Here is a 12,353-nt window from a genome sequence, read left to right as displayed (position 1 = left end):
AATACTCCTATCTGGGACACATCTGTCTTCCTCTAAGATTGTCAGTCTGAATGCTTCGTGCACTCTAATTTATAAAAATCAGGTAATTCCTATAATATTTAAGCATTTCAAATTACAGAGAAAGATGGACCCTTCTCAAAATCATTTTATAAAGTTTGCATATCCCTACACTAAACATGGCAAAGACAGAACAAATACAGATTTATTTCACATATGAGTAGAGAAATACAGTACTAGCAAATATAATTCTGTAGTAAAATATAATATGTCGTGAATTATATGGGTTTATTATAGGAATTCAAGACTGGTTCAAACCTAGGAGACTTTTCAACATAATACATTAAGAAAAAGAGAAAAGCTATGACTAAAAAAAAAGGAAGAGAAACTGAAAAATAGCTGAAAAGGACATTATGGGAACTACTGACAAAATCAGAACATGAACTGTGGATTAGATAATTTGTATTGTATATTGTATAAATGTTAAGTGCTCTGATTTTGATAACTGAACTCTGGTTATATATAAAAAAGACTTGTTCTTAGAAAATACACACTGAAGTGTTTAGGGGTAAAGGAACATAATATCTATAACCTTTTTTTTTTAAAGATTTTATTTTTAAGTAATCTGTACCCAAAGTGGGGCTCCAACTCACAACCCCAAGATCAAGAGTTGCATGCTCTACTGACTGAGCCAGCCAGGTGCCCCTACAACTTTTAAATTGTTCCCCCCCCCAAAAAAAGATGCTGTGAGAAAGACATCAGAAGAGAATAATAACACAAATGCAAAACTGTAGTATTTTTGTACTGAAATTTTACTAAAAAGCTACCAAAGGAAAAAAAAAAAAACAGAAGCTAACTACTTAAATATAAAAAAACACAACCCAACAACAATGTATAGTGCAATACAACAGCAAATGCTACACTAAATAGCACAACAGTGAAGGCACTTTCATCAAAATCAGACATAAGACAGGGATGCTTGCTATAATTTTTTTACCCTACTGCATTAGCTAGTAATGAAACAAGGTAAGAATATGAAATCATTAGTATACTGGAAAAGATAAATCCATCTTTATTTTCATCATAAGACTGTGTATCTATTTTTGGAGAATCTAAGAAATACTAATAATTATAAGAACTGGATAAAAAGATTTGGTAAACCAATTAGATAACTGTATAGAAATCAAAAGTTTGTTTTTTTTTTACAGTAACCATAATCAATTAGAAGTAAAAATGATTTTAAAAAATCCCACCAAAATAATATTATGATAATTAGAAATAAACATTAAAAAGTACAGAACCTAATAGAAAAAAATTACTATAAGATTTTATTGAAGAACATTAAAAAGAGAACTGAAATAAATATGGAAAGACATTTTCTATTTCTGGAAAGGCATGATTATAAAAATGTCAACCCATACCAAATTAACACATAAATTAAATATAATTTCATCAAGACTAAAATAGAATTTTTGAGGAAGATATGGTTGAAATATTTTTAAAGTTCGTATGGAAGAATAAACACTAATATAAGATAGCTGAGAACATTTTTTATAAGGCAACACAGTGAGAAATTAGTTTTACCAAATATTAAAACTACTAAAATAAAAACATCTTGGTGTTGCCATAGAAATAGGTAAGTGTAAAAATATGGGGAATCTAGAAAAAGATCCAATCCAGTGGGTAATCATTTATGCTTGCATAAATGACTTTCCACCCAGAAGTAAACAAAATCATATATTTTAATATTCTATATTATTATAAAATATATATTATATACTCTCTATATTCTATCATATATAGCTACACAGTATATATCTAATATTCTGTATTAAAAATTATAGAAAAGTTAATTACCAATGGATTAAAGATTAAAATGTAAAAAAAATAAAGCAAGAAAAATACTACAAGAAAATTTTTAGGTAATTATTTTAATAAATTTGGAGGAGCAGAAAGCCTGTTAAGTAGAAAACCTAAAAGCCATAAAGAAAAAAGACACTTCCTTGAAGCAACATTATAATGAGAGTACAATACAGTTGATAAAAATGATAAATCTGTAATTTTTAGTAGTCCCACCAGAAAGGAAGACAATGTGTAACTACCTGTTGTGTTATTTGCCATATCATACATGTAGTGTCTCTGGAACCAGAAATCAAATGTATTCCACAGTAATCTGTAGCTAAACAAGTCACAATATCTGTAAGAAAAAAGGAATTACAAAGAATGAAAATGGTGTCGTTTTGCAGGAATAGAACTATAAGGGCAATTTTAGTTTATGTTCTATTACTCAATCAGTTGTTTAGCAGGAGAAATGTAAATGGCAATGGAAAAAGCACTGGAAAAGGGTGACACAGGAAAGAAGCAGTATTTTTTTTTTTTAAGATTTTATTTTTAGGGCGCCTGGGTGTATATGCCCCGACCCCAAATTTTGGCTCAGGTTGTGATCTCAGAGTTGTGAGAGCAGGCTCTGAGCTGGGCTCTGTGCTCAGCATGGGGTATGCTTGGAATTCTCTCTCTCCCCCTGCCACTCCACCCTTCCCCCTCTCTAAAATAAATAAATAAAATCTTAAAAAAAAAACAAATATGTTAAAGATTTTATTTTTAAGTAATCTCTACACCCAATGTGGGGCTCAAACTTAACAACCCTGAGATCAAGAGTTACATGCTCCACCACCTGAGCCAGGCGCCCCAGGAAAGAAGCAGTATTAAACTCAAGTAGGAGAGTTTTCTTTGAGGCCACCCTGCTTTGAGAGTGAAGAATACACACGGGACAGGGAAATGTCTGTTGGAGTCCTGGCAGTGGGTTAGGTGGCTTGGAATGGATCCCCAGGAAGTTTTGATATGCTTCTCTGCTTTCTCACTCTCTCATTTCCATTCACGTTCTACTCCCATTAGGAACCGCAATCCTGTGGAATATGTGCCCCTAACCAAAATAGTACAAAATACACTACAAATTCTCAATATGAAAAACATTTTTGCTAAATGGTAAAAACCTGAGCTAAGTGGCATCTCAGGAGCCACCAGTATAGAAGTAGTAGCAGATTCCATTTCCCTTTCTTAATAGGTTTACTAGGGGAAAATCTACAAGATGGATGTTTTATTTTGTTTTTAGAGACAGCCAGTGTGGGGGGGGGGGGGAGGGACCAAAGGAGAGGAGGAGAGGGAGAGAGAGAAAGAGAGAGATAGAATCTTAAACAGATTCCATGCCCAGTGCGGAGCCCAGTGCAGAGCCCGACGAGGGCTGATCTCACAACCCTGATATCATGACCTGAGCTGCAATCAGGAGTTGGATGCTTAACCTACTGAGCCACCCAGGCACTCCCACAATGTTCTATTCTTATATTGAAGGCTGAAACACTAAGGAGCACCAGGTTAAACTACATTCAGTAATTTACCTCCCTCATGATTAACTGTTAACTAATAGGGCAGGTGATGTCTTATTCAACTACGACAGATTTTTTTTTTTTTTTTAAAGATTTTATTTATTTGAGAGAGAGAATGAGAGAGAGAAAGCACATGAGAGGGGGGAGGGTCAGAGGGAGAAGCAGACTCCCTGCCGAGCAGGGAGCCCGATGCGGGACTCGATCCCGGGACTCCAGGATCATGACCTGAGCCGAAGGCAGTCGCTTAACCAACTGAGCCACCCAGGCGCCCCACGACAGATTTTTTTTTTTATACCATTTTGTCTTAAAATTCTTATTTGTATCAACCAATTTTTATTTATTTTTATTTTTTAAAGATTTATTTATCTTGAGAGAGAGGCGGGGGTAAAGGGAGAGGAAGAGAATCTCAAGCAGACTCCCTGCTAGTTGTGGAGACCAATGTGGGGCTCCATCCCACCACCCTGGGATCATGACCTGAGCAGAAATCAAGAGTTGGATGCTCAACTGCCTGAGCCACCCAGGCACCTTGTATCACCTAATTTTTAAAAAAAGACTTAGCCTAACATTGTTCAGATACTATGAAGCTCTATTTAATTTGTATGATATTTAGTATAATCTAAATACATTAAATACTCATAAAGCATAATGTTCATAACACTGCTCTATCAGAAAGTTTACTTAGCTTGAAGGTAAATTTTAATGCTCTTTATAGGACCATGTACTACTTTTGTAGTTAGAAGAAACAGAGAAAACTTCTTTTTTGGGGAAAAAAAGTTAATACTTACCCATGTGTCTGATATTGTGTGAAATAATTTTGCCTTTTGTAAGTGACATCACTTGAATGCTATTATCCCAGTGTCCAGCACTGAAAAGCAACTTCGCATCATGTGATACTATGAATAGCTTAGAAGTGATCTCCAGCCCTGGAGCAAAAGGACCATTCATACTACGCTGAGTTCTGTAAACACAATTAAATATTAGACTTTTCCTTAAAAGACCACTTAGACTAATATCAACTATTTTTTAAATCTCTCGGAAAAACAAAGGAAAATAAATCCGTTCAATTGTTCAATTTGAAATGTCCATTAATGAATGATAACGACTTTCAGAAAATACATTAATCGTATTCATATTTTTCATTACATAAAAAGATACATAACAAATAGTCTCAAGGGTTAAGCTAAAGAAATTGAGACTGGTGAAGGTGTGGAGAAGATTTAAATCTTGCCTTTCAAAGCCAACTTAGGAAGATTGTCAATTCTGTAAATGGTAGTATCAAAGTATAAAGGACAAGATAAGGATATGACAGGATAAGGAAAGCTGGAAATCAACTGAAACCAGGAATCTACTGCACAGGCAGATAAATGTGTATCTAACAATATTCATGAAGATCATTTTTCACTCAAACCAAAGCAAGCATATGGGTTTTATCTGCTTTCCAGTTAAATAAATACCCGTGAGGTCAGCCAATCTAGATTTTGCAGAAAGACACAAAGAAGTCATATGCAACTAACGAATTGTTGAACACTACATCAAAAACTAATGATGTACTATATGTTGGCTAATTGAACATAAAAAAAATAAAAAGTGATTGCGCTTCAGTGTGTGTACAGAGAATGAGGGCCAATTCTGACAGTTCAGCTCTAGAATTTTATTATTCAATATTAATTTGCTGGAGGTATGCTTTGTGCCAAGCACAACAATACTAAGGCCTATGTGGGAATAAGAAGGAAAAAAGACATTGCTCCTAATAAACATACAGCTAAAACAACTCAGAGTAAGGGAAACATTAATTTAAAATGTAACCTCTGGATATTTAAACAATTAACTAAGGTATAAATAAATAAATAAATAAATAAATAAACAAAATCTTTAAAAAATAATAAAGTAAAATTAAAAAAATTAAAAATTAAAAAATAAACTAAGGTAATAATAAATTCTTATATAAAACACACAAGGCTTACTTATAAGTAACATTGCACAACAAAAATACAATCAAGCCTAAAAACTACTAATAATTTCTTTTTTTTTTTTTTTTCAGATTTTATTTATTTGTCAGAGAGAGTGCGCACAAGCAGGGGGAGAGGGGGAGCGGCAGGTGGAGGGAAAAGCAGGCTCCCTGCTGAGCAAGGAGCCTGATGCAGGGCTCGATTCCAGGACCCTGGGATCATGACCCAAGCCAAAGGCAGACACTTAACCGAGTCACCCAGGTATCCCTAATTTCTGTTTCTATAATGATATTATAGAAATTGTTTTATTCTTAAGCCAGTATTCAAGTCAGGAAGAGGGAAAGAGGGAAGAAAATCTGCAGGTCTACTGTATTACTTTCAAGATGACACCAATCAATTTAGTTGTTTTTCCTGGCAATAAGGTACCAGCTGCACCTGTTTTGCTTTAAATGTTCATTTACTTACTTTGGATTTGTTACAGTTTGATCTTTGATGAATGTAAAGTAATTAGAAATGTTTCTGTCATAAGGCAGCCATCCATGGGTTCCAACAATGTAATTCATGCTTACTGTTATCTGGAAAAGAACACATGAAGACAAAAATGAAATAAAAGATTAAAGAAAGCAGCACAAAATAACCAAATGCTCACATGATGTTATCATTTATCATTTAAGGAATAATGTGGGATTGTGTACTTAAAGCACAAAATTCATTAATTCTTTTTTTAAGATTTTTAGATAATCTCTACACCCAAAGTGGGGCTCAAACTCACAACCCTGAAATCGTATGTTCTATTGACTGAGCCAGCCAGGTGCCCTGCATAAAGTCAAAAGCTCTTTATTTTTATCTTTATTTTTAGTTTATCTTATATCTCGTGGCAAGAAAAGTTGTCCAATGTATCTTTTTTTTAAAGATTTTATTTATTTATTTGAGAGACAGAGAGAGAAAGAGCATGAGCAGGGGGAGGGGCAAAGGGAGAGGGACAAGCAGACTCCCCACTGAGTGGACAGCCCAACGTGGGGCTCAATCCCAGGATCCTAAGGTCATGACCTGAGACTCAGATGCTTGACTGAGCCACCCAGGCGCCTCTGTATCTTTCTTTAGTGAGATAATTTTCCTCATTTCTCAAAGTTTACTAGCATCTATTAGTTGGCAGTCAGAAGACATTAAAAGTCATTAAAAGAAATTAAGAAGCTCTCTCTTCTTAGTGACAGTTATAGTGAATATTTTTTTTTAAAGATTTATTTATTTGAGAGACAGCAAGCGAGTGAGTGCAGGGAGGAGGGGCAGAGTGAGAGAGAGAATCCCAGGCAGTCTCCCCTCTGAGCATGGAGCCTGACGCAGGGCTTTCTCTCACAACCCTAAGATCATGACCTGAGCCAAAATCAAGAGTCAGAGGCTTAACCAACTGAGCCACCCAGGTGCCCCCTACAGTGAATATTCTTTTGAAAAATGAAAAGATCCCCCCATAGATTATAAAAGATTACCAAAGAGATTAACTTAAAGAAATACAGGTATTAAAGGTGAAAATCACAAGAATTCTATCATTGAAAGGCACTTTTTTTTTTGATATATCTTTCTAGACCTTTTTTCTAAGCAAACAAACAATATGCATAATTAGAAAAATAGGTTTAATTCTGGAATCTGTACTGTTTCCTGTGCTATACTCTATTGTTATAATTTGTACATGACAAAATGAGAATAAGACAGACCTAGGTTTGGTCTGTGTGCCTGGGTCCCAGATCCCTTACTTGCTAGCTCTGCAATTATGAGCAAATTAATTACTTCTGAGTTTTAATTTCTTATCTGTACAAGGGAAATAATAATAGTGCCTATCTCACAGGATTGTCAGGTGGATTAAATTACAAAATTCACGTAAAGCACTCACTAACAAGTCCTGAGTGTATACCTTAATCAATTCTGTATTATTTCTCATTTTCATTCTTTTACTGCCTTATGATATATTGTAACAGATGATGTTATATCCTATTTTTCTTGTACAAAATTTTCTGGTATTTTCAGATATTTATTATTCCAAATAAACTTTAGAATTACAGTTAACTACTTGAATAACACTATGAAACTAGAAGTCAACCTCAAGAAAAAAATCTGGAATAGACCACACATACATGGGGGTTAAATAGCAGGCTCTTAAACAATGAATGGGTCAACCAGGAAATAAAAGAAGAAATAAAATATATGGAAACAAACGAAAATGAAAACACAACGGTCTAAAACCTTGGGGATGCAGCAAAAGTGGTCCTAAGAGGGAAGTATATAGCAACAGAGGCCTACCTCAAAAAGCAAGGAAAATCTCAATCTAACCTTATACCTAAAGGAGCTAGAAAAAGAATAAATGAAGCCTAAAGTGAGCAGAAGGAATGAAATAACAGATTTGAGCAGAAATAAATGATAAGCTAAAAAAAATTATACAAGAGATCAATGAAACCAGGAGCTGGTTATTTGAAAAAAATAATACAGCTGATAAACCTGTAGAGAGACTCAATTGAAAAGAAAAGAGGTGTGCCTGGGTGGCTCAGTTGGTTAAACTTCCAACTCTTGATTTTGGCTCAGGGTTGTGAGATCAAGCCCCATATCTGGCTCCCCACTCAGTAGGGAGTCTGCTGGAGATTGTCTCCCTCTCCCTCTGTCCCTCCCCTTGCTCGCTTGCTCTCTCTAAAATAATAAATAAATCTTAAAAAAAGAGAAAGTACTCAAATAAATAAAATCACAAATGAGAGAGGAAAAATAACAACAAACACCACAGAAATACAATTATAAGAGAATATTATGAAAAACTATATGCCAACAAACTGTACAACCTGAAAGAAACAGATAAATTCCTAGAAACACATAAATTGCCAAAGCTGAAACAGGAAGAAACAGAAAATTTGAACAGACTGATAACCAGCACTAAGTTAAAGGGATACATGTATCCCAATATTTATAGCAGCATTACTACAATAGCCAAATTAGGGAAACAGCCCAAGTGTCCATCAATTGATGAATGGATAAAAAGATGTGGTCTGTCGGTCTATCCATCCATCCATCCATCCATCCATCTATACATAATGGAATATTACTCAGCCATAAAAAGGAATAAAATCTTGCTGTTTGCAGTGACATGGATGGAGATAGACAGTATTATGCTAAGCAAAATAAGTCAGTCAAAAACAAATACCATATGATTTCACTCACATGTGGAATTTAAGAAACAAAACAAATGAACGAAGAGGAAAAGCGGGGGGTGGCAAACCAGAAAACAGACTTTTTTTTTTTTTAAGATTTTATTTATTTATTTGAGAGATAGAGAATGAGGGAGAGAGAAAGCACATGAGAGGGGGAAGGGTCAAAGGGAGAAGCAGGCTCCTCGCTGAGCAGGGAGCCCGATGCGGGACTCGATCCAAGGACTCCAGGATTATGACCTGAGCCGAAGGCAGTCGCCCAACCAACTGAGCCACCCAGGTGCTCAAGAAACAGACTCTTAATTATAGATAACAAACTGATGGTTACCAGAAGGGAGGTGGGAGGGGAGATGGGTTAAACAGGTGATCGGGGGTGGGGAGGGGGTTAAGGAGTGCACCTGCTCTGATGAGCACTGGGTGATACATGGAAGTGCTGAATCACTATATTGTACACCTGAAACTAGTATTACACTGTATGTTAACTAACTGGAATTTAAATGAAAACTTAAAAAAAAAAAATTCTGGTTCTACAAACTGACCAAAAGCAAGTAATAAATTCAGACATATTTATTGAAAGAAAAAAAAAAGAATTACAGTTAAGTAACTGAAATAAAAGCTGCGTATCTAAAAGACATTTCTTTTTAAAAGATTATTTATTTATTTGAGAGAGCAAGAGAGCACATGAGCAGGAGGGGGAGAGGGAGAGAGAATCTCAAGCTGACTCCACAATGAGTGTGGAGCCCTATGCTGGGCTCCGTCTTAGGACCCTGACATCACAACCTGAGAGGAAACCAAGAGCTAGATGCTTAACTGACTGTGCCACTCAGGCACCCACAGAAAATACATTTTTATATTTGTCAAAATAATTCCATAAAAATCTTCTTTATTATTTTTAAGAAGTCTTTAAAAATGTATTTTCTCAATTTTTTTTGTAGTTGTAATGTATTTGGATATAACAGTATGAAAAAACTATAAATCGACTTACCAGTAACTCAGGACTGCCTTGAGACATAAAAGAACGAGACTGATTTTTGGGGACAATGGCCTTTATTAGTGGAATGCCATCACTAATTCCCTATAAAATAAAGACAGAGGCTTAGTGGCTGGTTCTGCTTATCTTTATTAGGTTTAAGTTATTGAAAACTTCTATTTCTTTAAATAAGAATGAACCCTGTGATACAGCATTTTATTCTACCAAAACATACCAGTTAATTAAAATGTAGAAAAGGAGAATCACTATGCTGTACACTTGAAACTAACGTAACACTGTGTGTCAAATATACTTTAATTTAAAAAAAAAAAAGGCTAAAAAATGTAGGAAAGGAACTATGTACCATGTTTGGGTGGCATACTTGAAACTTCTAAAACCCATCATTTTCTTGTATTCTACTACTCTGCTGTGAAACAGAAATGCAGATTTCAAGGAGCATCAACCATTTAAAACAGCCAGTGATTTAGAATCTTTCCTTTTCCCTTGCCATACTGACATGAATATAAAGTAGAAAATACAGACCATATAAGAGTATATTGCTCAATTAAGTCAAATACGACAACTGGCTATATTTTTTATAGAATTTCCTTTTGGGTTTAACTTTTAAAACATAGACCTATTCCATTAAGTGAGGCAATCCCTGAATGCTGTAACAATAGGGCCAGAAAATACAGTTCTCAGAAAATATCTGCCATTATCTTATTACAACATGAAAGAGAATAGTGATTTGAACTAAGTTTTTTGATGTAACAATAGTTCATATATTATACCTCACATTTATTAGATAAATAATAACCTAACATTATTGGGTATATACTATGTGCCAGGTGCTATTCTAAGAGTCTTATATAAATTAAATAATGAATTATAAACCATATAAAATTAGTCCCTATCTTTTCTCTTCACTCTGTGAATCAAGAGAACTTACATTTGAACAAACATAAATGAACATGGCATTTGAAGAAATCCACTTATTAGGCCTTTGCTTTAACTGCTACCTCTGTTTTCTTCACCATTTTAACAACGAGGAAGAGATAACCTACAGAAAGGCCTTCTCTTTTCTTATGAATGAGTGGGGAAATACCTTCCCCTATGATAACAAAAAGGGATTAACAGATTATTAGTACCCCAGGATATCTATTATGTTCTTTGTCCTGCTCCAGATACTGGTCCTTGGAATAGCTACCCTGTGACATGGTAGGTACAAAGGGACAAATGTCACTGAATCTGCAGATGGAACTTGGAATGCATTATTCTATAAAAACAATGTCATAAATGATTAGACATGATGAAATCATTTTATCACTGTTGCATAATATAATACGACATGTCCATCAGATTATGTGTTAAATAATGGGTTGCCCTATGTGCAGTAAAGAGTAAACACAGCAGGCTCGAAACAACTCTCAGAAAGGCCTTCCTGCAAGGTTGGCCCTTGGCTGGCATCTGGGAACTTGGTGGGCAGAGTTCCCTGCACTGATATAAAACTTGTCCTCAATGACAAAAGTGGTTCGCTATTCCTAGACTATTTGTGCAAACAACATGGTTTATGCTGAAGACCCTATTTTCTCCTGGGAGTCTAGAATTTTGGAATGTGCTAGGCAGAGGATGCCTATGTGACCAGCCCCCAATAAAAACCCTAGGTGTTGAGTCTCAATGAGCTTCCCTGGTTAGATAAACATGTGTTTTCACATTTCATTACTGGGAGAATTAAGCATGTCCTATGTGACTCTCCCGGGAAAGGATTCTTGGATGCTTGTACCTGGTTTCCCCTACACTACACCTCATGTGCCTTTGCCCTTTGCTGATGTTGTTTTGTATCCTTTCACTGTAATAAAACTTTAATTGTGAGTACAACTATATGTTGAATACTGTGAGTCCTTCTAGCAATCACCAAACCTGAGGATGGTCTTGGGGACCCAGAACACATCTAGGAATTAGTCATAATTCTTTTTTCTTTCTTTCTAAAAGCTCTATACCTAATGTGGGATTTGAACTCACCATCCCAAGATCAAAAGTCACATGTTTTACTGACTGAGCCAGCCAGGGGCCCCAAATTAGTCATCATTTCTAAGCACTGTTTCTATGTATGCTGAGTTCCAGGCAACTGACTTAGATACTTTGGGAAAACAACTGATTCTGAAGAGTTTGTATTGTTAAACACTAAATAACTATATCTCACTAAACATGAATCTAGGAAAGGAGTGGCAAGAATTAATTATGAAGTGCTTTCAGAAACATGGGAAAACATTTACATTAAACTACTACAGAGGATACTACAACATTATTCATTTGAATAAAACTCAGTAGAAAGCTAACTATAATAGAAATGTCCTAAAATTTTTTTATACCAAATTATCAAAGAATTCTATAAAGATTTCCCATGACACTGAACCTAAGAAACACATTATAATGATGCTCTAATGCAGGATTGGACAAATTTGGCCTATGGTACAAGTGCAGCCTACCACCTGTTTTATAGGCTGTGGGTAAGCAAAGAATGGTTTTTACATTTTTAAATGGTTCTATTTAAACTGGTTACATATGTACCTACACAACATTCTTGATTTTGCCTTTTGACTACAGAGTCCAAAATATTTACTATCTGGCCCTTTAAGAAAAGTTTACCAATGTCTGTTGTATTGCATGAGAGTTATTGCTTGTTCCACACTTTCCAAGCTATTCTTAATAACTTTTTATCATCATTTTTTCTTCTTGCCAAGAATATTATGTCTTAACCAAATTCATAGGTATAAATGCATTTCATATTCACATGCTGAACCAAAGTAATTCAATATGTATATTTAAACATTTAAAAAAAGTACTTTCAATATGTATATTTAAACAT

General features: G+C 35.0%; 1 protein-coding gene across 1 annotated transcript in view; it reads right to left on the bottom strand.

Annotated features, from left to right (window-relative positions):
• NBEAL1 (neurobeachin like 1) overlaps positions 1 to 12,353 on the bottom strand; it is a 173,884-nt gene that overhangs the window by 8,602 nt on the left and 152,929 nt on the right. Inside the window, 4 exon segments of the mRNA XM_044913621.1 lie at positions 2,100 to 2,194; positions 4,166 to 4,338; positions 5,795 to 5,904; positions 9,500 to 9,589. Coding sequence (XP_044769556.1) covers positions 2,100 to 2,194; positions 4,166 to 4,338; positions 5,795 to 5,904; positions 9,500 to 9,589 — 468 coding nt within the window.

This window comes from Neomonachus schauinslandi, chromosome 3, assembly GCF_002201575.2.
Source record: "Neomonachus schauinslandi chromosome 3, ASM220157v2, whole genome shotgun sequence".
Lineage (NCBI taxonomy): Eukaryota > Metazoa > Chordata > Mammalia > Carnivora > Phocidae > Neomonachus > Neomonachus schauinslandi.
The sequence above is the reverse complement of the archived record's forward strand: the minus strand, read 5'-3'. Positions and strand labels throughout refer to the sequence as shown.